We start from the raw sequence: 25,755 nt of genomic DNA on the forward strand, positions 1-25,755 counted from the left end.
GAATCTAGAGGACACTGCCCTAAAAAGGTGCTCTGGTTAACAAAATTCAGATTAGAGAAGTTCCTATTATTGACAAATTTATAATGCTCTTCTAAATATTTCTCAAACAGTGGTTCTTAGAATATTTGCTCAGAATTGCTTGAGAATCTTGAGTCCAAGGGGCTGGGAACTTAACTTTTAAAATATCTCTTCTAATTCTTAGGCAAGTTGGAATCTACAACCCAATATGCCAGAAGGCAAATTGTGCAATTACTAATACCTGAGTGGCACAAGCATTGTTAAGTGAACTAAACTACTCAAGACCCTCTGAATAAAGTATTGTGGAGGATAAGTAAAAAGGACAGTTTCTGATTTTAATGAGCTTATGACTAATTTGGAAGAAACAAAACCAAGTTCCAGAAGCTCTAGTAGGGGAAACAAAAGCATCAACGCAATGTTTGAGTGTCAAAGTTATTACAAGGGCCAAGAGGAATAAATCAAGAACATTTTCAGGAGAAAGCAAAGTCTAAGCCAGGTTTTTTGAAACAGACTTGGGTGGACGAGAAGAAAGAGCTCAGTATGATTAAATTACTTTTCTGCGGAATTTTCAATATCAGAAAGCAATACAAACCTAGTAATAATAACTCTGCTGCTGGAAGCTTCATTGTGTAGCAGGCAGAAGCCAGACAGGAAACTCAGGAACCAAACTGACTTGGTTTTCTGTTTTTCCTTAGGGTTTAAATAGTGACCTGTCAAATCCAAAAACTGCTAAAAATTGAACATTACTGGCTACCTTACAGTTGATCTCTTCTATGTCAGCTTCTTACCTGAAAACAGGACCAAATATTTACTATAATTAATCAGTGGGTTGGGAGGAACAATTTTAATCCTAATTCATATGTGTGTGAAGACAAGGGCAAAGATTCAACTAGAATGGTTATAATAAAACAGACAAAAAAAAAAAAAACAGACAGACAATAACAAATGTTGACAAGGATGTGGAGGAATTAGGAAGTATACATATTGCTGATGGGAATGCAAAATGATGCGGTTGCTTTGGAAGTTTGGCAGTTCTCCAAAAAGTTAAACAGTGTTACCATATGATAACCCAACAATTCCACTCCTAGTATTATACCCAAGAAAACTGAAAACATGTTCACACAAAATCCTGTACACACATGTTGATATCATTTATAATAGCCAAAAATGTGAGAACCCACTGGTCTATCAACTGATGATAAACAAAAATGTGTTATAACCATACAAAATATTATTATTCACCCATAAAAAGCATGAAGTACTGATATATACTACTCCATAGATGAACCTTGAAAACACTAAGTGAAAAGAAGCCATACATAAAAAGCCACATATTATATGAATTTTATGTGAAATGCCCAGAACAGACAAATCTATTCAAACAGAAAGTAGCTTTAGTGGTTGCCAGGAGCTAAGAAGACCATGAGGGATGGGGGTCGTGGGGGGACCACTGGGGAGATGGGAACTGGTTGCTAGTGGATACAGGGTTTCTTTTTGGGGTGATGAAAATGTTCTAGTATTAGGTAATGGTTATGGTTGTATAACCTTGTGAATATACTAAACATTACTGAATTTTACACATTAAAAATGTTACAATATGTGAACTGTATCTCAATTTTTAAAATTGAAGGAAAAAAAAGCAAACCATTCAATTCAAATAATAACTTACAGGTAAACTCTGGGGTCCTCCAATCAATCCAAACTGGCCACCCCTTTAAGCTTGTCAAGATTTTACCAAAAGGAATAAAAGGTGAAGATGGAAGACTACTTAGACTGGAAACAAGGTAAGGATGTCTCTTTTACCAGTCCTATTTAATATCTTACTAGAGATTTAAGTCAATAGGTCCAAAAAAATAAAAAAATGTTGCTAATGGCATCTAGATTGGAAAGAAGGATATAAAACTATTTGCAGAGACATGATTGTCTATGTACAAAAATCCTATGGCTGTACTAAAACTCTTTAGAGCTAATAAATGACTTATAAGTTTGTAGGATTCAAGAACAATCTACAAAAATCAATTGTATTTCTATATAATAGTAACAATCAGAAATTGAGATTTAAAAAAATATCCGTATACTGAAAACTATAAAGCACTATTGAAAGAAATTTAAAAACTTAATAATAAATGGATAAGCCATGTTCATGAATCAAAAGATTCACTATGGTTAAGATGCCTATTTCCCCCAAATAGATCTATAAATTCAATGGAATCACAATAAAAATCCCAGCAGCCTTTCTGGTAGCAATCTAGAAATTCCAATAGAGAGGTAGCATTCAGATCAGTGGGAAAGGATCGATTATTTAAAAAACAGTGCCTTCACAAAAACAGCTTTCCATTGGAAGAAAATAAGATTGGACTTCTACATTATAGTAAACAAATTCAAGACAGATTAAAGCAAATGTAAAAAATTTAAAAATCTCACAAGAGGGGGCGCCTGGGTGGCTCAGCTGGTTAAGTGTTCAACTCTTGATTTCAGCTCAGGTCACCATCTCACGGTTTGTGAAATCAAGCCCTGTGTCAGGCTCTGGGCTCTGCACTGACAGTACAGAGCCTGCTTGGGATTCTTTCTCTCCCCCCTCTCTCTGCTTCTCCCCGGCCTGCATCCGGTCTCAAAATAAACATTAAAAAAAAAAAAAATCTTCCAAGAAACCTAGGAGACTGTAAGTATAATTTAGGAGCAAAGGAGACCTTAACTATGATGGGAAGTTCTGAAATATAGAATTAGATAATAGAACTTTCATATAGCAAAATTGTGTGTGTGTGTGTGTGTGTGTGTGTGTCAGAAAAGTGTGTATGAGAAGCCTCTCAACTATCTTTGCAACTTATCTTTATAGTCTAGAAACATTCCAAGTAAGTTTAAAATAAAATGCACGGCAGGGGCACCTGGGTGGCTCAGTCTGTTGAGCATCCAACTCTTGATTTCAGCTCAGGTCATGTTCTTATGGTTTGTGAGTTCAAGCCCCACATTGGCTCCATGCTAACAGTGCCGAGCCTGCTTGGGATTCTCTCTCTCTCTCCCTCTCTGCTCCTCCCTGCTTGTGCATGTGCGCTCTATCAAAATAAACAAATAAACTTAAAAGAAAGATTCAACCTAATAAAATTCTACATTGTTTATAACATGTGCAGCAAAAAAAGTTAATAAAGCAAATGGCCAAATAATAGACTTGGACAAAAATATAACCTGTAACAAAAAACTAATAGTTATATATAATGCATAGATAATTATAATAACTGTAAATATATAATAGCTATGATAAAGATCCCTTTCAAACTGAATAAAGAGAAAACCCCCTCCAAAAACAGGCAAAAGATATAAAAGTCAGTTTAGAAAACAGTACATCAAATACCACCAATTCTCCTCCTACAAAAAGATAAACAAATTCACTAGTGACCAGGGATACATAAACATAAAATCAAATAATACATATTACTTTATGCCAAATAGTCTTGTAAAAACTATAAAGCTCTAATATTTACTATTCGTTGAATGCAGGGGAAAGGAGACTCACCTATTGTTAGTGGAACTGTAAATATTGATGACCTTTTTTAAAAAAGGGAATTTGATAACCTTATTAAATTTAAAACTACATATGGGGCGCCTGGGTGGCGCAGTCGGTTAAGCGTCCGACTTCAGCCAGGTCACGATCTCGCGGTCCGTGAGTTCGAGCCCCGCGTGGGGCTCTGGGCTGATGGCTCAGAGCCTGGAGCCAGTTTCTGATTCTGTGTCTCCCTCTCTCTCTGCCCCTCCCCCGTTCATGCTCTGTCTCTCTCTGTCCCAAAAATAAATAAATGTTGAAAAAAAAAAATTAAAAAAAAAAACAAAACTACATAGACTTTGCAACCTAGACATCGGAAATCCATGAAACTACCTCCCATAATTAAAACTACCAGAAAATAAGGACTTACATGAGGGGCTGCCTGCACACTTTTGTAGAGGAGTGGGGCGGGGTGGGAAACAAAAGAGCCAAAGAGAATGCCCATCATATGCAGCCATTAAAAAGAACGAGCTGGAGCTGTACCAGTTGACTTGGACTAATTTCTGTAAGATATTGAGAAAATCAAGAAAATGATCAATGTATATATGCATTGTGCATGACCATGTAACATGGAGAAAACTATGCTATCATACATACTTGCTCCTTTGCAGGGGTTATGGAGGAAGGTAATGTAGAAAGGAGGGGCTGAGCAAAGGTGGAGCAAAGAAAAAAGGGAAAGAAGGGAAAAAGGGCTGAAAGGGAAAGTAAATTCTTTTCTGTGCATTCTCTGAAACATGTTTGCACATGACCTCTCTAAATCAACAAATTTCTTTATCCAGCTAAAGTACCGTATTTCCTATAATAAATGACAATACAACAAAAAGCCCCCAAAAGCAAAATTGAAATGCCTGGGCTAAACCAACCCTGAAAAATGCTGTTCCAGTTGATGAGGGAAAAAAGGCAGGAGAGCTGCAAATCTCCTTGCAGCTTGCAGCCCACAGACAGACACCAGAAACATGCAGGGGGTGCCTTCCTCAAAGAAATCACGGCTGCCTTCATGTTTTATTAAAAACTAAAAATGACTTTAACAGCAGCTGCCCCTCAAGGTCCTGAAACCCTGTTTCAAAGTATCTTAGAAACTTACTTTATCTCTATCTCCATTCCCTCCACAAACTTAAAAGTATATAATCAGTCACTCCTCACAACCCTAGTGCAGCTCCTTCTCCCCATGGGTCCTGTCCCTGTGCTAAAATAAAATCACCTTTTTGCACCAAAAATGTCTCAAGAATTCTTTCTTGGCTGTTTGCTCACGAACGCAAAACTTCCAAATTTCATCATAGTGGCTGTCATACACCTACATTTATGAACGTACGTGATATAAAACCTTATTAAAAGTGACTGCTTTTCCAGTCACTGTCTTTGTTTCCAAAAACTTGTTCTAGCAACGTAATGAAGAGACCGGGACCAACTCTGAGGCCTAGGCCCACAAACATTCTCATTGCCGCTGCTCAGTTATTCTGTCCCATCATAGCAAGCTTATCCTCAATCTCCTCTTCAAATATAAAGTACTTATTGGTACATAACTTATAGGAAAAACGAGACATGGTCCTTATCCTCAAGAGCCTATAGTTTCTTTCTTTCTAAGATTTCTCTTGTCCCAGTATTCTGAATTCAGAATTTGGAGGCACTTGGTATACCTGTGCTATGAAGCATCTAAGTTTTACCTCCTCCATGCTGGATAAAAGGTAGTTGAAATAGGTGTTCCAATTATTAGGCAAAAGGCTGGAAAGAAAAATAAAAGCAAAACTGTCATTACCACAGAGCCAGAAAAGTTCACAGATTCTAGGATTAGTAAACTCTTACAGAAGAAAGCCTGCCACTCCTTACTGCTCATGTTATATCGATAAAGATGAACTGCTTCTCAAGCTGAAAATCTCATTTTCTATAATATTAAAAAATAATTCACAATGCCCAGATAGCCTTAACAACAATTTTTATCAAACATTCAAAAAAGATATAATTCCAATCCTATGCACTCTGATACTGAAGTTTATCCCAGGTTTGTGTAATATTTGAAAAATCAAGTTCATATTTTAACCATATTAACCATAACCGTATTAACCCTTAAAGGAATAAATCACAATTATATGACAGATGTCCCTTCCAATAGCAGTCCATAAAATTCAACATATTTCTCAAGGTAAAAACTCTTGGCAAACTAAAAGACAACTTAATAAACTTGATAAAGGGCATCTACAAATTTATCCACACAAATATCGTACTTAATGGTTGTTATTCAGCACCTTACACTGGAAGTCCTAGCCAGTGCACATGAGCCAGAAAAAGAAATACATGATAGAAAGATCAAAGGGGAAGAAACAAAACCGTTTGAATCCTGGCTTTGCCACTTACCAGCCATGTCACCCTGGACAAAATACTTAACTCTGTGCCTCTGTTTCCTCATCTATAAAACGGGGACAATAAACACCTCCTTCAGAGAGTTGTCTGAAGAGTAAATAAGTTAATATTTTAAAAGTATGTAGAAAGTGTTGGACAATTCAGAGCACTGTAAAAATGTTAGATAAAAAAATTATTCACACATGACGACTGTGTACACAGAAATGTCAAAGAAGCTTAACTACTGGAATTAAAAGTTATATTCCCTAGATATGAAATTACACAAAAATCAGCTGTATTTATATATACTATCAGTAACAAACAGAAAATGGCATTGAAGAAAATATAAAGTTCCCCAGGAATAAAATTTAACAGAACACACAAAAGACCTCCACAGGGATAATTATAGACCCCAATGTAATCCCAACTAAAACTGGCGGAATTCAACATTACTCTAAAGTGGTTATGGAAATGTAAAGTGTCAAGAATAGTCAACACACTCTCCAAGAAAAACAAGGTGGCAGAGTTGTCTTACTAGATGTCAAATACCAAAACTGATGTCTAAATAGTCCATTAACTCACCTGGGAGAAGATCTCTTTCTGCAATGCTCATCCATTTGGTTTGGATCTTTTAGATCTTTACACTAATGTTATCTAAGCAGAAATGCTCTGTATAAAACAGCACTACCCAATACCTCTAGTCCTTTTATTCCACACTTCATGTTTTTCCTAACACCCATCATCTGACACCATTTTAAGCTATGTGTATGTTTTTCATGTCTCTCTCCCCCAACTATAGTATAAGGTCATTGAAGCCACAGTGTCTGATACAATGCTGTATCTCCAGTCTACTTTGTTACTTGGTTGAATAAATTGGCAGGAATCCCCAAAATTCTGACTAGCATATGAAATACAATGATTAAATTTGAACCAAATTTAAAACCTGCAAACTCCCTTTCACTATTCATCTATTAAATGATGGTTACCAAAACACTAACTCTCCCCAAGTTTACAATACTATTCTGAGCATTCAAAACCCACCAGTATGTAAACATTGGCTTTTAGCAATGATAACTCATGCTTCAATAAGGGAAATAAATAAAACAAGCCTATTAAAAGGAACCATATAAAACGTAGCCCTGAGAATCCTAATAACTCTGGCTATAAAGGCAAAACGATCAGAGAACAGGAGGTTAGGTATTTTGCTCATGTAGGAATTAATAGCTATGATGGTTTTCAACACGTATTTTATCCTTTGGTGGTCAAAGTTTACATTTAACTAGACAATATGCTGTGGAAAGTCTTACATATTTACAAATTAACTCAATTTGCAGTGAAAATAATAGTGATGGACTGTGTAAATTTTCCATAAAAGCAGATTCAGTGCTCTGAGGCTGGGAATTTGTATATTTAAGAGAATCCCAGTAAACTGGTGGTCTACATAACGAACAGTAGAGTAATGCCATTATAATCGTTGTATTCTTCTCTCTCACTACTCTGTGACTTTTCCCCTGTAGGCCTTAAAAAAAGCAAACTACAAATGGTCTTACAAAGATTTTGGTGAGTTTAGGCCTGCTTGAACCCTGGAGTATTCTCGTGTTTTCAGGGTTGAGCTCCAGGGGAATTTGGCTTGGTCCTAAATTAATCCAAGTGTGAAGGATCCGTGGGGGATGAAGGAACTTCTGAAACCAGTGGAAAGGTTTAGACCATTTTTTCAAGTGAGACTGGGGCAGTACTTGTTGAGGGCACAACCAGAAGTGGAATGAGGTACACTGAATGCACTGACCTCCTACATGGCACCACTTTTGCCGTATTCCTCCAAAACTCATTTCACTTTCCATTTAATCTTCGGTCTTTTACAGAAATGTCAAGAAGGTGGGCAACATATGCATACATATTAGTTTCATTATTAACTATGTAACAGGAAATTTAAACAATTACCAATGCATTTTTTAGAGGCTACGAGGATGGAAAGCATTTGATTACAATTACTAGCTTAAATTTAAATGGCTCTAGTTTCATGGTCTTATGTTGCCAGAGAAAATCTTAGAATAGTCTTTTAAGATCTTTTTACTTTTCTGTTAAGATGAGGATTTATAATACTTATCTTTTCACAATTTAATGATGGATCTATTTACTTTCCAACCAATTCACTTTAAAAAATAAAATATGTTGATGAATAAAGCAGCTTCTTTCTAGAGGAAAGGCAAGTATCAGACATGAAGAAAGGACAGTTTCTAACATTGTTTGTTGAGAATTTCAGCAGATGCTTCCTTTTGGGCTGAGACTAGGATACAGAATCATCTCAATAGCTTGCAAGATCTATAAATACCTGCCATATAGCAAATAAGTATTCTTGTTCTTATAAAAACACTTGCAAATGAACCATAAGGCAGCAATACATTAGTATTTACATTTATTTAATGTATGCAGTTTACACACTCACTGTTGAACAAAATTGGAATGCAAACAAATATACAAATACCATAATAAGCATTATCAAATAAAATAACTGGCACTAGTGTTATAAGCATATTAATGGACCTGGTGAGAACAAGTGATGGAAGAAGACTGCAGCCCAGGGCATTTTTCTTTTTATCAAAAGAAAACGCTCAGTAGCACCATAATGGTAATACTTAACAGAAACACTTAAGATGGAACATTTCAACTGCTATCATTGAGGTTAACCTGTTTTATATAAGTGAATTAACAGTATAGGCAGTATTTTGGCCAACTTCTGTTTATGTCAGCCGACCACCCTCCATAAACAAAAGCAAAAGAAAGTAAAGCCAGCCATACACGGATCCCCTCCTCAGTACTTGGTACAAACTCTGCACCGTGCTTTGAGCTCATGATCAGAGAAGATATGCATGTGTTAAAAACTGAGGTTATGTAATCACTGAAGCCTGAGTGTGTCTTTGGTAGGCTAATACTTTTTCAGCATTGTTATTATTAATCATGTTTATCTATCTTGTATTTGTCTACATAATCCAAAGTGGCTAGAGAGAACACTATGGAAAACAATACAGCAAAATCTTCAAACAACTAGGCCCTTAAAATCCAGTCTACTCCAAAGGCACCAAGAATCAATGGGGTGCAAACGTCCCCTTGGTAGAAGGTGACTTTTTTTGTAATACTTATAAACTAATGGAATTGTATTTTGTAGTTTTATAGATCTTATTTGGTGCTGTCAGTATACTTAATTACCTACTTTTACGCTTTGCTTCTAAGATGGCAACAGCAAGATGCAAGATATAGAGAGAGTACCAGGTATTTCTATTTCAAAGTTGTGCAAAAACTGCCACAATCTTGCTCAGAGTGTCTAAGTATCCAAATGGTAGCAAATGGGCTGCATTAAGCTTTATATATCCACATTGCATATGAAGAAAAAAAATGAAATTTATGCTCAGTTATGAATAGAAATGTTACAAAGAGGATCATATACTGAGAGTAACCTGCAAAGTTCTTTAAACAGTATCCTTTAGTGGTTTCAATAAAATGTCACTAACCACTTATCTCTAAGCCTCAAGTTTTCTTCATAAGAATGTTTCTAATTGCATTAGCACTTTATACTGATTATAAATTAAGCCAAATTTCTATCTAAATACACAGTATGTGCTTCAAGCATTGTTTTGTGGTGAACACACAAAACATACTTCTCTTAAGAATTATTGTCCTTACAATAATGCACTTTTTAAAGCCTTCATTTCATAGTTTGGTAATTAAGATCCACATGAAACACAATGCTTTGCTGAACACAGAAAATGTATCTGCATTAGATTATGCAACCTGGCATTTGCTGGTAACTTGAAACTTAAAGTAGTCACATGTAGTTCAACCAGCTCCAAACAAGGTTGTTCAGTGGTAATTAATTTGCAGCATTTATAGGCCTAAATTTCAGTCTGAATTGCAACTTTTAATTCCATTGTCTGATGTGAGTGGTTATTATTTGTTTCTTTTAGTGCATCACCAAAATATAAATCAACACTGGGTTTTATTCCATTGTTACCATGTTCTTCAGCAATATGATTCAACTGTGGAACTTCTGAACACGAAGCAGTTTTGGTAAGCACAGAGATGCTACACTGATGTGGAGAATTTTCCAGACGGTCATTTTCTACCTCAGGAAGAATGTTAACAGTAGCAAAGCGGGCATGATAATCATTGGAACCATGACTACAAGAAGTTTTCATGCTTTCTAGGTCAGAACAACTAAATTCAGAAAAATGACTAGAGTGCGAATCCGCTACAGATGGCATACTGTCACTCAGGGATGGAGCCTCAAATTCACTTGAGTTCGTGCTTTGCTGTTCTAACAACTGTGCATCCATGTCCTCTCTGGTCTCATTTATCTTCATGGTACTCTTTTTCCTCAATTTACCACTTTTTGCTTTCTTTCCTGCTGTTGCTTCTTTGGACCACTTGGTGGCACCAGATTTACCTTCAGGCAAGCCACTGGATGAACCACCAGGATGACTCCGAGCGGCGCTGCCATCCTCCACGCTACTACTTCCGCTGTTGTGCCTGAATTTAGATGGCTTTGATTCAATATCTACTTGCACCTCCAGACTGTTGCCTTCTCTGGAACACAAGAGTAACAAATATAAACAAATTTCTAACTTCCTTTTATTTTGATTCAGGTTAACAGCAAAGGGGGAGGGATTCTGTGTGAAAAATTCAAAGACTACATAAAAGCTGTCAGAACAAATTGATGTAGGACAAGTTCTATTAAAAAATTACTTGAGGGGCGCCTGGGTGGCTCAGTCAGTTAGGCATCCGACTTCGGCTCAGGTCATGATCTCATGGTCTGTGAGGTCAAGCCCTGTGTCGGGCTCTGTGCTGACCGCTCAGAGCCTGGAGCCTGTTTCAGATTCTGGGTCTGCCTCTCTCTCTGATCCTCCCCATTCATGCTCTGTCTCTCTCTCTCTGTCTCAAAAATAAATAAAAAAACATTAAAAAAAATTTTTAAAAATTACTTGAAATAATAGGACTATATTTACAATAATGCTTTAATTAAAAAAAAAAAACAGAAATAGCTACATTTATTGCTTATGCTGTTCCAGGTACTATGTTACCTTCTCCATTTTTTTTCAGAATAGCTTTATTGAGATGTAATTTACATATCACAAAATTCCCGTTTAAAGCACACAATTCAATGTTCTCTAGTGTATTCACAGAGTTGTACAACCATCACACCACCACCTAACTTCACAACATTTTCATCACTCCCACAAGCAACTCTGTATCCACTTCCACTGCCTGTCTTCCCACCCCGACAACACCTAATATACTTTCTGTCTCTATGGATTTGCCTACTCTGGACATCTCTTCATTTGCTTTTCCCAGAGAACCCAATAGTTGGTAACCACTATTTATGATAGTTTTGCCTAATGATAGGAATAATTCTTTTAAAATTAATTTAAAAAATACTTTAACTTTTGGGGCACCTGGGTGGCTCAGTCAGTTGAGCGTCTGACTTTGACTCAGGTCATGATTTCATGATCAGGTCATGGGTTCGAGCCCCGTATCAGGCTTTGTGCTGGCAGCTCAGAGCCTGGAGCCTGCTTTGGATTCTAGGTCTCCCTCTTTCTCTGCCCCTCCCCCACTTGTGCTCTGTCTCTCTCTCAAGAATAAACATTAAAAACTTAAAGAAAAAAATCTTTAACTTTATAACAGTTCTTTCCTTACTTGTCCAACGGGATGTAGGAATTCAGAATAGATCCTGCCATTGCTTTGGTGCTGGCATTATCACTAACTGTTCCCAAGCTGACTGTGCCAGATTCTCCACTTAGACTGTACCGTTCTTTCTGTACATCTGCTTGTACTTCCAACCTTAAAAAGCAGGGAGGAGATAAAAACTGAAATTACATATAATATCAGACTACTATAATACATATCTTCAAATAATTCCATTAAGAATCCCTAGGAATTAAGAAACTATTTTAGAAACAACTACCAGCATTTTTTTAGCCTCCTTTTATTTGATTATTTAAATTCTACTGCAGCACACGGAACAGTACCAGCCATCCAAATAAAATAGGAAGAATTAGCTGTCTGCCAAGTAAGATACTAACAGAATAACACAAAAAGGACATAAAGGATTTTAATTAAATATGCTGGCCATGTTTGAGTGTGAAACAAAATCTGAATACACTAAAAGCCATTCTACTTGACAGAACAATGAATCAAAAAATCATGAGCATTTATATATTAAAAATGATCCTATGAATTTGACCTGATTCTTTAAAAAAGACATAATAATAAACACCACTATAACTTAAGAGTTTGTATTTAAAAGCAACCTACCTGAAAATAAGATAAATACAACCAATTTGACTTTTGGGGTGCCTGGGTGGCTCAGTTAACTATCTGACTCTTGATTCTGGCTCAGGTCATGATCCCACAGTTCACGAGCTCGAGCCCCACATCGACGAGCTCTACATTAATGGTGCAGAGCCTGCTGGGGATCCTCTCTCCCTCCCTCTCTGCCCCTCCCCCACTTGCTAGCTCTCTCTCAAAATAAATAAACTAAAAAAAAAAAGATCCTGGGGCACCTGGGTAGCTCAGTTGGTTAAGCATCCGACTTCAGCTCAGGTCATCATCTCATGGTTCATGAGTTTGGGCCCCACGTCAAGCTCTCTGCTGTCAGCATGGAGCCCACTTTGGATCCTCTGTGCCCTTCTTTGTCCCTCCCCTGCTAGTTTTCACTCTCTTGCACACAAAATAAATAGATAAGCTTTAAAAACATTTTTTAAAAAGATCCTATAAAATATCTGATTCTTTAAAAATGACATAATAATAATATAACTTAAGAGTTGTGTTCAAAAGCAAGCTACCTAAAAACAAGATAAATATGACCAATTTATCTTTTAATTCATGTATACTTTCTTACATTAAAAAAGCTAATAAACAGAAGTAAAGAATACTGAATTAAAAAAGAAACAAAGGAAGATAAAAATGCTTTACATTTCTCCTACTTATCTGCATGGCTGTTGGTAAAAGACTTGGTGAGAATGAAATAAAATATACAAAAGGATTCAGGTGGACTAGACTACCCTGGCCTCAGTTCACACACTCCCACATATCTTGATTCCTCCTGCTCCCCTAGGCCTTAACCCAATGTTTCTTTTTCTAACATCCAGCTGCTGCTGTCTTGAGAGGTAAGGTCCAGGCTTAAGTATTTCCTTTACTGTGCCTACCAAAGCAGCTCTAGCACTGATTCATAACATCAGATGTGACAAGTGCAGTGAAAAAACTGGCAGAATGCTATGCCATAGACTTGGCTTTTACCATACCATGGGTCTATACTATTATGACAGAAAATTCAAACAAGTAAAAACCTCCTGTTCACCACTAAGATTCATTTTTAATATTACCATTTTCAACTCTGACACAGCCTGGTTATATGTAATCATCATAATGATTACATAATGACATAATCGTTCAAAATTCTTATTTAATGAATAATTTGTAGTTAACAGAAGGCAAACAGAAAAGAAAGCACACTTCTCTTACCTGTTAAAACAGTTTACCATGGCACTTCCTGACAGACTCCCTGTTATACTGGCTCCAGCCAGAGCCATGGTACTGGCCGTTTCACTCAAGTTGTCTCGAATGGCTCCTATTCGATCCATGTGGCTTCCACTCGCGCTCAAACTGCCAGTCAGACCACCAACACTTCCCTCCCCTATGCTAGGGTTGTGTCTTGCTTCTGCTACTGAAGTTGTGTCTAAATGCAAATATTTCAAAGAAATTAAATAAGTTGATTATTAGTTTTCCTCTTCTTAAATTCCTCTATGATTTCAGATAGGACGTTTTATTATAAAACATACACAGGAACAGAAAAGACATCTGGAGTCAGGAACAAGTAACTATGGGGTAAAGGGAAAGAAAAGTATCTCAGAGTTTAAAAACAGATTAAGGACTAACTCTCAGTATTAAAATGTCACCACTTTTTGCCATAATAGAACTGTATGGGAACAGACGGTCGCTACACTTGTGGTGAGCATAGTATAATGCAGAAACTTGTTGAATCACTATGTTGCACACTTGAAATTAGTGTAGTGCTGTGTGTCAACTATACTCAAGAAAGAAAAAAAATAAATAAATGAGGAATGAGAAGAAATGGGAGAGGAGAAACTGGTTTTCTTTTTTTTTTTTTTTTTTTAGGATTAAAAATACTAGGATTTTTGTATGCTAATGGAAACAAATAAATATGATGAAAGCAAGTACCTACTATGTTCTGGGTGCTAAAAATACAGTAACAAAGAAGACACATATAGCCCTCATCCTCAGGAAACCAAGTAAACAAAAAAGTTATTACAAATTGTGATAAGTGCTTTTAAGGAATCAAATTTTTCCCTTTAAGGCAAAATTGGCTTAAAATCCCACCCCTTCCCAAAAAAGTGGTCAGCACTTTTTAGAAAATCCAGATGATTTAGGAATTCTGTAAAAAATGTGACGGTTGAAAAAGTTAGCTGACTTTGGAGGCAAATATGTGAGTTTCCAACAAGGTTCCAATTAAACTACTTATTATTCTCCAGGTCAAGAAAATGGGCCAGAAGCTGATTTCTAGATATGTCCTACAGATCCAACTGTCTGTAAGCTATTATAAGATCTGATACCAGGGGAGAAAACTATTCCAGGCAGAGAGAAAGGCAAGTTTAAAAGTCTACAAGTAAAGGTGTACTTGGCATCCTCAAAAACACGAAGGAGGGATGGCATAAGATAGGAGAGTGACAAGAAAGAAGTTCAGAGATGCAGCCTAGGACAGATCATGTGGAGTGAAGCTGTACAGGCCATGGTAGGGATTGTGGATTTTTCCTCCAGCACAGTTGGAAGCACTAGCAGAGTTCTGAGCAGAAGAAAGACATGATCTGATTTACGTTTCACAAGTTATCACTATGGCTACACTGTGGAATAGTGAGTGGAAGATAAGATGATGGATGAGCTAAAGAAGCTATTACAATAGACCAAGAAGAGGATAGTAGCTTGGACTAATGGAATAGTGGTGGTGAGGGTAAGAAATGGTTGGATTATAGCTAAATATTGAAGGAAGCACCAGAATCTGCTGATGGATCTGATGTAGGGTAAGAAGGGAAAAGGAGGAGTCACTGTAAGTGAAGGTTTTTGGCCCAAGCAACAGCAAGAATGGAGAGGCTACTTAATGAGGTGAGGATGATGACTGAGAGAACACATCTTAGAGTGAAGAATTTGGTTGCAGACAAGTTAACCTTGAAATTCTTATTAGATATTCAAGTGTAGATTAAAGAGGAGAGTTAGATGTACAAATGTGAAGTTCAAAGGAGAGTTCCAGCCTAGACACAAATTTATGAGTCGTCAGTCTACATATTATTTAATAGAGGAGATTATAATGCAGCGGGTGTAGATGAAGACTGAGAAGAAGTAGCCAGGAGATATGATGAGATGAGAAAAGGTTTCCCGGAAGATAAGTGAAGAAAATATTTCAAGAAGGAGGGCATGGTCTACCATGTCAGGTGTACTGGTATATTAAGATAAAACCCAAAATGTGACCATTATATCTGGTAACATGGAGGTCACTCATGACTCTGCTTTAGTGGAGTGGTAGAGATAAAACCCTAGAGTGGAAGGGTCCAAATACATTTGGAGTGAGTTCAAGACAGAATGGGAGGTAAGAAAGTGTATATTATCTTTGTACTTCTGCCTAATTATTTCCTGAAGACAAATTTCTATAAGAAGAATTGCTGGAATATAGAACATGCACATTTTTTAAGGTTTTACTCCTACTGGTAGTCTATGAGGGCCTTTTCATTCTCTAGTTAATTCATATTTCTTTGAATAACAGTGGGTTGAAGATATTCTCTATTCACTGGCCATTTGCATTTCTTGTTTTATGAACTACCTTTCTCTTCATATCCTATCCTTACTGACTTGTAATATTTTAAGCAAAATCGAAGACTGAAAGTCTAGAACTTCTAAGACATTACATTTCCAGTGTAGGTTAGGTACCCAGAACCCTTCCACCCGTTTTCATCCATTCACCTTTCCTAGGCAGTATTTCAATGATATACTTCTGGATGAATGCTATTAGGCCTCTGGAAAAGAAGGCAATGGAAATTCTAATTTGCATGTTATCTATCCCCTAACATAAACTATTAATAAGTACATTTTCTTCGTTTGCTTAAAGGACTTACCTACAGCTGTATTAGTTCCACCAACATTTATATCATTTTCATCATCAAATTCAATCCTGACTCCTTTTCCATTGCCTGCTGAGACTCCACAACCTCCGCTTCGACAGAGAGAAATTGGAACAACACCATAGACATAGGCTAACATAATAGGAACACCAATACCTAAAGAGGAATTAAATTAGTCATTAGAAGGCAAAAAATAAATCATAGAAACATGACTTTTTAGAAAGCCTTTTCAAGAGAAAATATACAGGAGAAAAGTGCTGTTGCTCTCCAACTCTTGCCCAAAGTGGATTTACCCAGCTGATAAGGGGAACAAACAAATTCAAAGCTCCGAATCTTTCAGGTGACACTCATGAGGTGAAAAAAGAGGTCAACCTTTTTAAGTGCCAAGTCTTCAAACTGTATGGGGTGAGGGAGGGAATAAGCCACTAAGAATTTACCAATTATCCTAATGCTAGGCTCTTGAGTCTATAATACTTTTAACCAATACAATTACTCAATGAGAGGTTTTCTGTAGGCTCAGTTTAAATTGTCCTTAAATACAAAAGTAATTATCGTTGGGATGAGTACTGGGTGTTGTATGGAAACCAATCTGACAGTAAATTATATTAAAAAAAAAATACAATGCTTTCAATCCTTCCACAAAACTTAAAACTTGAGATTATTGTATTTTTAAGCATTTTCTTACCTACAGTTACTGCAGCTACAACTGGAGATACTATTACAGACAATGTTACACCACCTGTTATGGCCAAATTCCGTTTGTGCTTTGAAACGTCCTTGCCTTCGTATCGGTTGTGAATCTTGAATTAAAAATAAAAACGAGGTGAAGATTTAAAAACACATTACGTATTTAATTTAAATGAAAGTCTAGACATACATTTGATAGTAATTTAAAGTGATTTCTTTTATAATTTCATTCACTTAAGTGTCCTAATTGAAGACAAATGTTTTAATGTTCTTAAACCACATTCTTACACATAGTTTACTCCTTATTAATAATTTGCTTCAAAAAGACAGTGATTTAATAGATTTTACTTTGTGTTTACTTTTAAATAGTCTTGAGTAAATGTATAATCTTATTCAAGAATAGTTAAAATCATGTTTTGAGCAAAGAAGAAATTAAGAATATTATTTTCAACACAGTTATGAATTGGATATTTACTAATAGGATTACTCCTAAGAAATTTAGCATTTCACAGGTTTCTAAATAAACATCCCTGAATGGTAAAAGTTGGCTTCTAGGGGAGATTTCTACAACTTTTTTTTTTTTAAATGTTTATTTATTTTGAGAGAGAGACAGAGAATGTGAGCCGAGGAGGCACACAGAGACAGACACAGAATCCAAAGCAGGCTCCAGGCTCTGAGGTGTCAGTACACAGCCCGATGCGGGGCTCAAACCCATGAACCGTGAGATCATGACCTGAGCTGATGTCAGACGCTTAACTGACTGAGCCAGCCAGGCAGCTCCCCCTGCCCCATTTTTTAAAAAAATTAACCTTTAACAAGCAGTACGAATAAGCAAACACCACTAAATAAGTCACTTAGATTCCTTTTTATAAAGAAAAATATTATCAAATGACTCAGAATCCTGGGGTCCCATTTATAGCTCAAAGTAAAAAGGTTTCTGAAAGAGGGAAAAAAGAGAATGCTGCTGCCAGGGGACAGAACTTAGATCTACTTAGCATCTTTGTATACAATATAAGTAGTAATAAATAGAATTTAATATCACATTGAAAGTGGCTTGGGAGATATATGAACTTCAAGAAACAGCTCAGTATCTGGGATGCCTGAGTGGCTCAGTTGCTTAAGTGTCTGACCTCAGCTCAGGTCATGATCTCACAGTTTGTGAGTTCAAGCCCCATGTGGGGTTCTGAGCTGACAGCTCAGAGCCTGGAGCCTGCTTCCGATTCTGTGTCTCCCTCTCTCTGCCCCTCCCCTGCTCATGCTCTGTGTGTGTCTCTCTCAAAAACGAATAAACATTAAAAAACAAAACAGGGGCGCCTGGGTGGCGCAGTCGGTTGGGCGTCCGACTTCAGCCAGGTCACGATCTCGCGGTCCGTGAGTTCGAGCCCCGCGTCAGGCTCTGGGCTGATGGCTCGGAGCCTGGAGCCTGTTTCTGATTCTGTGTCTCCCTCTCTCTCTGCCCCTCCCCGATTCATGCTCTGTCTCTCTCTGTCCCAAAAATAAAAATAAAACGTTGAAAAAACAAACAAACAAACAAAAAACAGCTCAGTATCTTTGGTCTCATGATTTGCAAGGGCTAAAGCTAGTAAGTACATTTCTCCTGTTTCAATAGAGATTCACAACAGCCTTCAAAAGTGTGCAAGTAGTCTCTAACATAAGACACTTGACTTCTGAACAATATTACAAGTAAGTGAGGTTTAATAAAATTATTATTATTATATGGTTATTTTGAAGGCTATGAAGTACAATGAGTCTTGTGAAATATATTAAACAGTGAGAAAGCTGGGGTGGGGAGGTGGGAGAAGCATGCATGGGACAAGAAATATTCCTATTTCCTAGTCAGAATCTTGTTTCCCAGCATTGACTATATGTTCCTATGGAATGGGCCTCTATAATTGCCTCAACAGTCCCTGCAGGTAGAGATGGCAGCCCCTCCCAAAGGTATCTTTCATTACCCTTCAGTACTGCAGCTAATTCTTGCTCCTCTCCCAACTACCATTCCTGAAAAACAGCACTGAAGCAGAATAAAGCCAAAACTAAAAACTGACAGAGTAAACAGGAACCCTCCAGAAAACTTTTCATCCTTAAGCACTAATGTTTAATTACAGTGATCATATCATACTACTTCTGGTTCAACTTAATTTTTTCTATTTTACTATTTTGTGCCACATTTTCTATTTGTTATTGCAAATAAAGACTAAACTTTTAGGTACTTTATCAACTTAATAGGTTTGCCTGGGCTGATTTGTATCCCCAAATACCGCAGAGAAAATTGTTTCAATGGAAAACTAATTCATCAACTTGTAGATGTTTGAAAAAAGGAGACTGGTAACTGCACCTAAGACTTGAACAATGAGGTAAATAATCCCTCCTCTATAAATTATTTGTAAGTGTGTGCAGTACAACAGTCTCTATTTACCTTCTACTTCTATTTCTAAGTATCTGAATAAACAGTTTTGTTTTTAGCAAAGGCTTGCTTTGGATAATCACATGGAAAAATTATTATAATCAACTATTATGTATGGGACACTTTAAACAAGCTTAGTTACTTAAAACCTTCCATAATAAACATTTGGCTCATAAGTATCTATGTTTATCCTTGGTCCCAAAGCTAATTTTTTAAAAAAATAGTATGTATTGTTATTTTTCTGATTATAAAAGTAATATATGTTGAATATTTAAAAATGTGCCTGTTATATGGAAAAGGATCAGCTTTGAGTTTGGCCCCAAAAGTCTTAACTGGAATTTAATGAAACAATTCAAAGGGAAACAGATTCTGACTCAACATAACAATTACAGATAACAGGCAACAGAATGGGCTGCTTCAGGAGTTGGTGTTTCCCCCATTACTGAAGTGCCCAAATGGCTAGAGGAATTTATCAGGATTCTTACATAAAGAATGTATCTGGGGGCGCCTGGGTGGCGCAGTCGGTTAAGTCCGACTTCAGCCAGGTCACGATCTCGCGGTCCGGGAGTTCGAGCCCCGCGTCAGAGCCTGGAGCCTGTTTCGGATTCTGTGTCTCCCTCTCTCTCTGCCCCTCCCCCATTCATGCTCTGTCTCTCTCTGTCCCAAAAATAAATAAACGTTGAAAAAAAAATTTTTTTTAAATAAATAAAAATAAAAAAGAATGTATCTGTGTTTACATCCTAGCTCTGCTTCCGTTTGTGTAACTCAAACTTTCCTAAACCTCAATATTCTAACACATAAATTTCTGTGAGTTTAAAAGGAGTCAAAGTACGTAAAACACCCAGCACACAGTACGGGCTATATGCCTCTGCTCTATTCTGCAATTAGATACCTTCTATAGTTACTTCTCAATTCTGATTTTCTATTAGCCACTAAGTGACTTCTTAGCCACTTCACAAATTATCCCTTTAACTTTTCAAAAAAGAATTATTGAATAGCTAATGAAATATAATTCATCATTCACAGGCCACTCACTGGTAATTATTGGTGTTTGGACCTTCAAAAGATTGTTATAATCTACAAAACAGCATATTTAGTAATAGCAGTAATCTAAGAAAATAAAAGCTTTGAACTAAAGTTCAAAATAATTCAGGAACTGGCTAATTATTCTTTGCCTTGAGGGCATGTGTTTTTTAGCCATTAACTTTTTCTAGACCTGACTTTACAAGGATATACATCCATGCGAAAAATATCAGGTGTGTCCTTCGATATTTTACACTTAAAGTTAGAAAGGTTTACAATACAAATGTACTCAAGTTTTCAGATTCAGGTAATTTCAAAGCAAGTCTACTTTTTTAAAAAAAATTTTTAATCTTCATTTATTTTTGAGAGAGAGAGACAGAGTGTGAGCAGAGGAGGAACAGAGAGGGAGACACAGAATCCAAAGCAGGCTCCAGGCTCTGGCTCGAACTCATGAACTGCAAGTTCACGACCTAGCTGAAGTCAGATGTTCAACTGACTGAGCCGCCCAGGTGCCCCAAAGCAAGTCTACTTTCTATGCATTCGTATGAGTTTGCTGAATGCTGAAAATTTATTATTTTATGAAAAATAAAGTAGTTTTATACTGAAAATACTAAAAATGATCTCTCAAAACAAATAAAAGGCAAAACAAAAATCATCAACCTTAATCCTAAAGATTTAGAATAAGGTATTAAACTAATAAGGAATCAAGCATTTTACCTTACGGCCCACATAGACAGGAATGCCAATAATCATTGCAGGGATAGCAATGCCAGCTATTAAAGCAATTCCTACAGGAGCACCAACAAGTGTCCCCAGCTGCCACAATATCTTCTTCTTTCGGCTCCAGGGTTTCTTCCCCCAAAAAGTACAACCTGATGGACTAATGAAAAAAATTGTAACTGTAACCACTGTAAAACATAATAATGACTACAGTACATTAAAGAAATGACTCTAAAAGAATTTTCATACTTAGGAATGAGGTTTTTTCCCTTTCTTTGAATTCTAGGTTCATTAAAAGCCAAAAAAAAAAAAAAAATCAGCGTAAGAATCACCATAAATTATTTTAAAAGGATACTGATAGGGGCACCTGAGTGGCTCAGTCGGTTAAGCGTCAGACTTTGGCTCAGATCATGATCTCACGGTTCTGTGCTGACAGCTCGGAGCCTGGAGCCTGTTTCAGATTCTGTCTCCCCACTCTCTGCCCCTACCCTGCTCACACTCTGTGTCTCTCTAGCTCTCAAAAATAAACATTAAAAAAAAATTTTTTTTAAAGAATACTGATAACTAGAATTCAGGTTAAATATTTATCCCTAGTTCTCCATTAGCTGGAAAATGTTAGTTTTTGAAGAGTAAATTAATGCAAACATGCTTATTTCTATCCCTGTTTTAGGCATACAATTATCTGATTATATTAAGCTCACTTTGTAGAATAAATGAGGAAATTTATATATGAGAAAATTAAGTGGAATTATTTATGACCTAGCATAATTACATGGGGGTATAAAATACTAGCTTTCTAGTTTAAAAAAAACAAAACAAAACAAACACAAAAAAAGAAGAAATCTAGGTTTCCTATTTTTGACTAATCCCAAATGACAAGCACAATAATTTGGTTCCATTTAAATTTATGTAACTGAAATAAAACACATCCCTCTAAGAATCTTATAAGCACCAAGTTTAAAAATGCTTAGGATAATACAGTTTCAAATTCTTTTACAATATAAAATTATATTTAGATATAAATAGCTCCTTTTCCCTTCCCACCCAAGTACTAACCAGGCCTGATCCTGCTTAGCTTCCCATATCGGACATGATTGGGCGTATTCAGGGTGGTATGGCCACAGACTAAATAGCTAGCTCCTACTATAAACTTACCTTAAATAATGTAAATCTGAGATTTCTTTCATACATAACCAACAAAACTCACAACCACAGACAGCACATGTCATGTGATTACAGCTCCCATCATTCATCTTTATTATATAAGCAGCACATCGTGGACATGGCTTTATATCATCAGCTATCAGGAAAACAGAGAGACCTGTTTGTTTAGTACATAAAACTGGTCTAAAAATAACAATTTTAGTAGATAATCAATTGCAGCAATGCCAAAAAAATCTTAACATATCAGATTGTTAACTGAAGAAAGGAACATACTTTATATTAAATTTTCAAATTGTAAACATTTTCAAACACAGAACAATGAGAACAAACAGTGACAAAATAATAAAAAGAGAAAGGAGAACCAAGGACAGCCCTGGGCAAACTGCAAACTACATAAAGTTTGTCTTTGTTCCTACCTCATAGCTGTCTTCTCTGAGTGGCACTTGATATTCTAAAACTTTTCTAACCATCTCTACTTTATTAAAATGTAGATATTCTTTATACTACAGAATAGTTATCTTTGTCCTTTTTTTATTCATTTATTCAAATGCTGTTTCTGGATAATGCACAGTAATATGGTTACAATGCACACAGGTGCTAAGTTAAAATCAAATGGTACATAACTTTTGGAATCACTAACATAGAATACAAGTTATCTCAAATTACACAACTATTTTGAACTTTGGCATCTAAGAGCAACCAGTAAATTATTTTCTATTATTAGTAGTGAGGTATATTTTCTAACTATACACAGTTAAGAAAAGATATGCATGGTACTAGCCATTGAATTCAAGTATTTGTTCCATTTTCTTACATGATAAGCATTAAACTATATTCTAGTTTCCTTTCTAAAAGTTTTATGGTCATATTTTACAGTGAATTCAGCTTTCCTTACTGCTTCTTTAAGAGCCAAAGCTGGTTTTTAACTTAAGAACTCATCAATGCTCACAATCAGTATTTTAACAATTCAAACAATTTTGAGCAAACTGGTAACTCTATGCAGCCAGATCAAGAATATAAAAATTAAAAATATCCGTAAGTCATGATTTCAATGATCCAAAGGACATAAAGTCTGCATTAAAATATTTTTAACACTGGAGCATAAATTTTAAAAAGCTAGCTTTTATAGGTGATATAATGTCTAGTACATCAAATTAAAGACATACTATCTGCTTAACTGGCATATTAATTGATAAACTTCCTCATTCCAGAGTATACTCAAGTAGTAAATATCTCAATTAGAGGTGGGAGTAAAGACACTCGACTTTGGCTCTGATACATTCAGAACAAAATGAAAGGGGACATCCTCATTCATTCTTATGTTCTAAAAACACAAAACAGCCTTTCAATACGCTTAGATTACATGTTAGAGAATGAACACCATAAGGGATTTTTTTTGAGGTCTCCTTATAGATGTGCATGTTTTCACTGTGTACTTATCTACAAAAGGCTGTTTTGTCTTTGTCTCTTTTCTTAAAACAAATTAGAAAAAAATTCACTGTGTACATATTTTTCTCTCAAAATGCAAAAATCCTAAATAGAGCTATTTTACGGATTAGATGGTCAACTGATGCCCTATTCCCTGAGCATCAATTAATCCACAGCTGCTTTATGTTAAAAGTTTCCTGTTTGTATTTAAGGTGGGTTTGACAAAGTTTTGTGTTTTTTTTTTAAATCATATTTCTATTTGCTGTTAAAATATGGGCTGGCCTACTGTCATATTAAGAAAAAAAAATAACAGGTTACAAAACACTATACAATTTGTCAAATTTGTCAAATCTCAAAATTTGTTTAAAAATTTTCCCACCCCCCACCATAGTACCTGTAAGGACTTACAACAAAATGTTAACAGTGGTTATCTCTTGGGGTGGTAGCATTAGGGAATAGTACACAGGGGACAGTAGTAGATAGGGGAGTAGAAAACCAATTAAATGTATTTTTAATAAAGGGGGAAATATAGTAACAAAAGTGAAAAATATAGTTATTTAAAATGTGAACTCCAAGTGCATAAACTCCCTAGTAGCTATAAGGAAGTGTCTCATGTAGATGCAATACTGTCACAGTTTAAAGACAAATATAATCACAATACAGCACTCTTACTTATCTTCAACTCACTCATAAGGAACAGTCAACTGATTATTATCGTTATGTCAAGCAATCTTTAAAAGTACAGCCAATTTTTCAAAGAATCATGATAATGGGAGACAAAAAATACCAAGATATCTGGAATAATGGGAATTAATAAAACCATTTCAGATGGTAGTTTCCTTCCCTCTTCCCCCTGCCAGCCAATGAGCAGCCAAGTTCAAGTTTATAGATTATATCAAAAGAAACTATCACATAAACATTTGTCCTGAGAGTTCTGATTTTTAGAGCACTGAAAGTAAAAAGGCATGTACTTAAATTTTCAGAATTATAAGATTTTTGAAATATGGAAAAATTCCAAATGAACTTTTTAAAATAATCACCTTGGGAGGCTATATTTATTCCAACAATGCTACTATTTGGCTCAAATCATTTGGGAAGTTTTTCTTTCATAATTACTTTCAAAGCAACTTAATATAAAGAAAATCACTCTCGAGAGCACCTGGGTGGTTCAGTCGGTTATGCAACCAATTCTTGATTTTGACTCCGGTCATGTGTCTCATGGCTTGTGACTTCGTGACCCACATTGGGCTCTGCACTAACAGTGCACAGCCTGCTTGAGATTCTCTCTCTCCCTTGAGAGATCCCTGCTTGAGATTCTCTCTGCCCCTCCCTCCCTTGCACTACCTCTCTCTCAAAATAAATAAACTTCAAAAAAAAAAAAATTATTCCCATGATCAGACAGTCACATTTTACTTTGGATATATCCCAAACCGGTGATTCAACTTGGTATGATATTCTAGTGGTTAAACTTAGCTCCAAAGGAACTTCTGGTCATTTCCAAAAATCAAACTGACATTAAGAAGATAGTTTAAGTGGCTGTATTAGTATCTAAAGGTTATGACCAATAAGGTGTTCCAGGGTAGCACTGCTGAAAAAAACAACAACAACATAAAATCCCCCATGGTGAATACTGTAAGATCAACATTTATTTGGATGACTAAATCATGATGTTTAAAATCAATAACAAATGCAAATCTCTAGCAGGTGACTGGTTTCTCTAGTTTCTCCACCTCTAACAGCCAGAGCACCTACTATGTGTCAGGAAATGTTTCAACCTTATAGACATAAGTATTATTAAGATCTTCATTTTATAGCTGAGACAACTTGCTCAGGGTTGCACAGAGAATTAGTGGAGAAGCTACAATTCATATCCAGAGACACTGATTCCAGGGTCAAGTCTGTGACTCAGTATGTCATGTGTCCTATAACCAATAAACACCCATCCCTACATTTAAAAAAGAGGAATATCATTTCCAAGTGGACCATTCAATGGCTACAGCGGACTCTACAGGGTACAGTTTACATATATCAGGTCCTCTCTGAATTGCTTCTGGACCCACACCTACAATTCATTATTAATACCTTTGAGTTCCACCCCAAATCTTCAGGAGAGTAAGCAGAAACAAGTCAATCAGCAAACAAGCATGAAAATCTGTGTACATTATATAAAATATTAAATGTTGACTTTCAAGTTTATATCATTTTAAATGTTTAATTTAAAATTCAACTTTAACTACTGAATAAGACTTTTCTCT

General features: G+C 36.1%; 2 protein-coding genes across 3 annotated transcripts in view; one reads left to right on the forward strand and one right to left on the reverse strand.

Annotated features, from left to right (window-relative positions):
* SPAG1 (sperm associated antigen 1) overlaps positions 1–1,725 on the forward strand; it is an 82,380-nt gene extending 80,655 nt beyond the window's left edge. The window contains exon 20 of the mRNA XM_040494116.1: positions 1,690–1,725. Within this exon, the coding sequence (XP_040350050.1) occupies positions 1,690–1,693 (4 nt within the window). The 3' untranslated portion in view covers positions 1,694–1,725. The remainder of the gene's footprint in view (positions 1–1,689) is intronic.
* Positions 1,726–8,292: 6,567 nt separating this feature from the next.
* The window catches only part of RNF19A (ring finger protein 19A, RBR E3 ubiquitin protein ligase), a 56,926-nt gene continuing 39,463 nt past the window's right edge, over positions 8,293–25,755 (reverse strand). For both annotated transcript variants that reach the window (XM_040494120.1, XM_040494121.1), the window contains exons 4-10: positions 22,064–22,208; positions 20,906–21,068; positions 16,760–16,874; positions 16,069–16,230; positions 13,409–13,622; positions 11,582–11,725; positions 8,293–10,474 (exon numbers count right to left, since the gene is read on the reverse strand). In XM_040494120.1, coding sequence (XP_040350054.1) covers positions 9,784–10,474; positions 11,582–11,725; positions 13,409–13,622; positions 16,069–16,230; positions 16,760–16,874; positions 20,906–21,068; positions 22,064–22,208 — 1,634 coding nt within the window. In that variant the 3' untranslated portion in view covers positions 8,293–9,783. The remainder of the gene's footprint in view (positions 10,475–11,581; positions 11,726–13,408; positions 13,623–16,068; positions 16,231–16,759; positions 16,875–20,905; positions 21,069–22,063; positions 22,209–25,755) is intronic.

The sequence above is a fragment of the Herpailurus yagouaroundi genome, unplaced genomic scaffold (assembly GCF_014898765.1).
Source record: "Herpailurus yagouaroundi ecotype Mexico unplaced genomic scaffold, PumYag 186, whole genome shotgun sequence".
NCBI classification, from domain to species: Eukaryota; Metazoa; Chordata; class Mammalia; order Carnivora; family Felidae; genus Herpailurus; species Herpailurus yagouaroundi.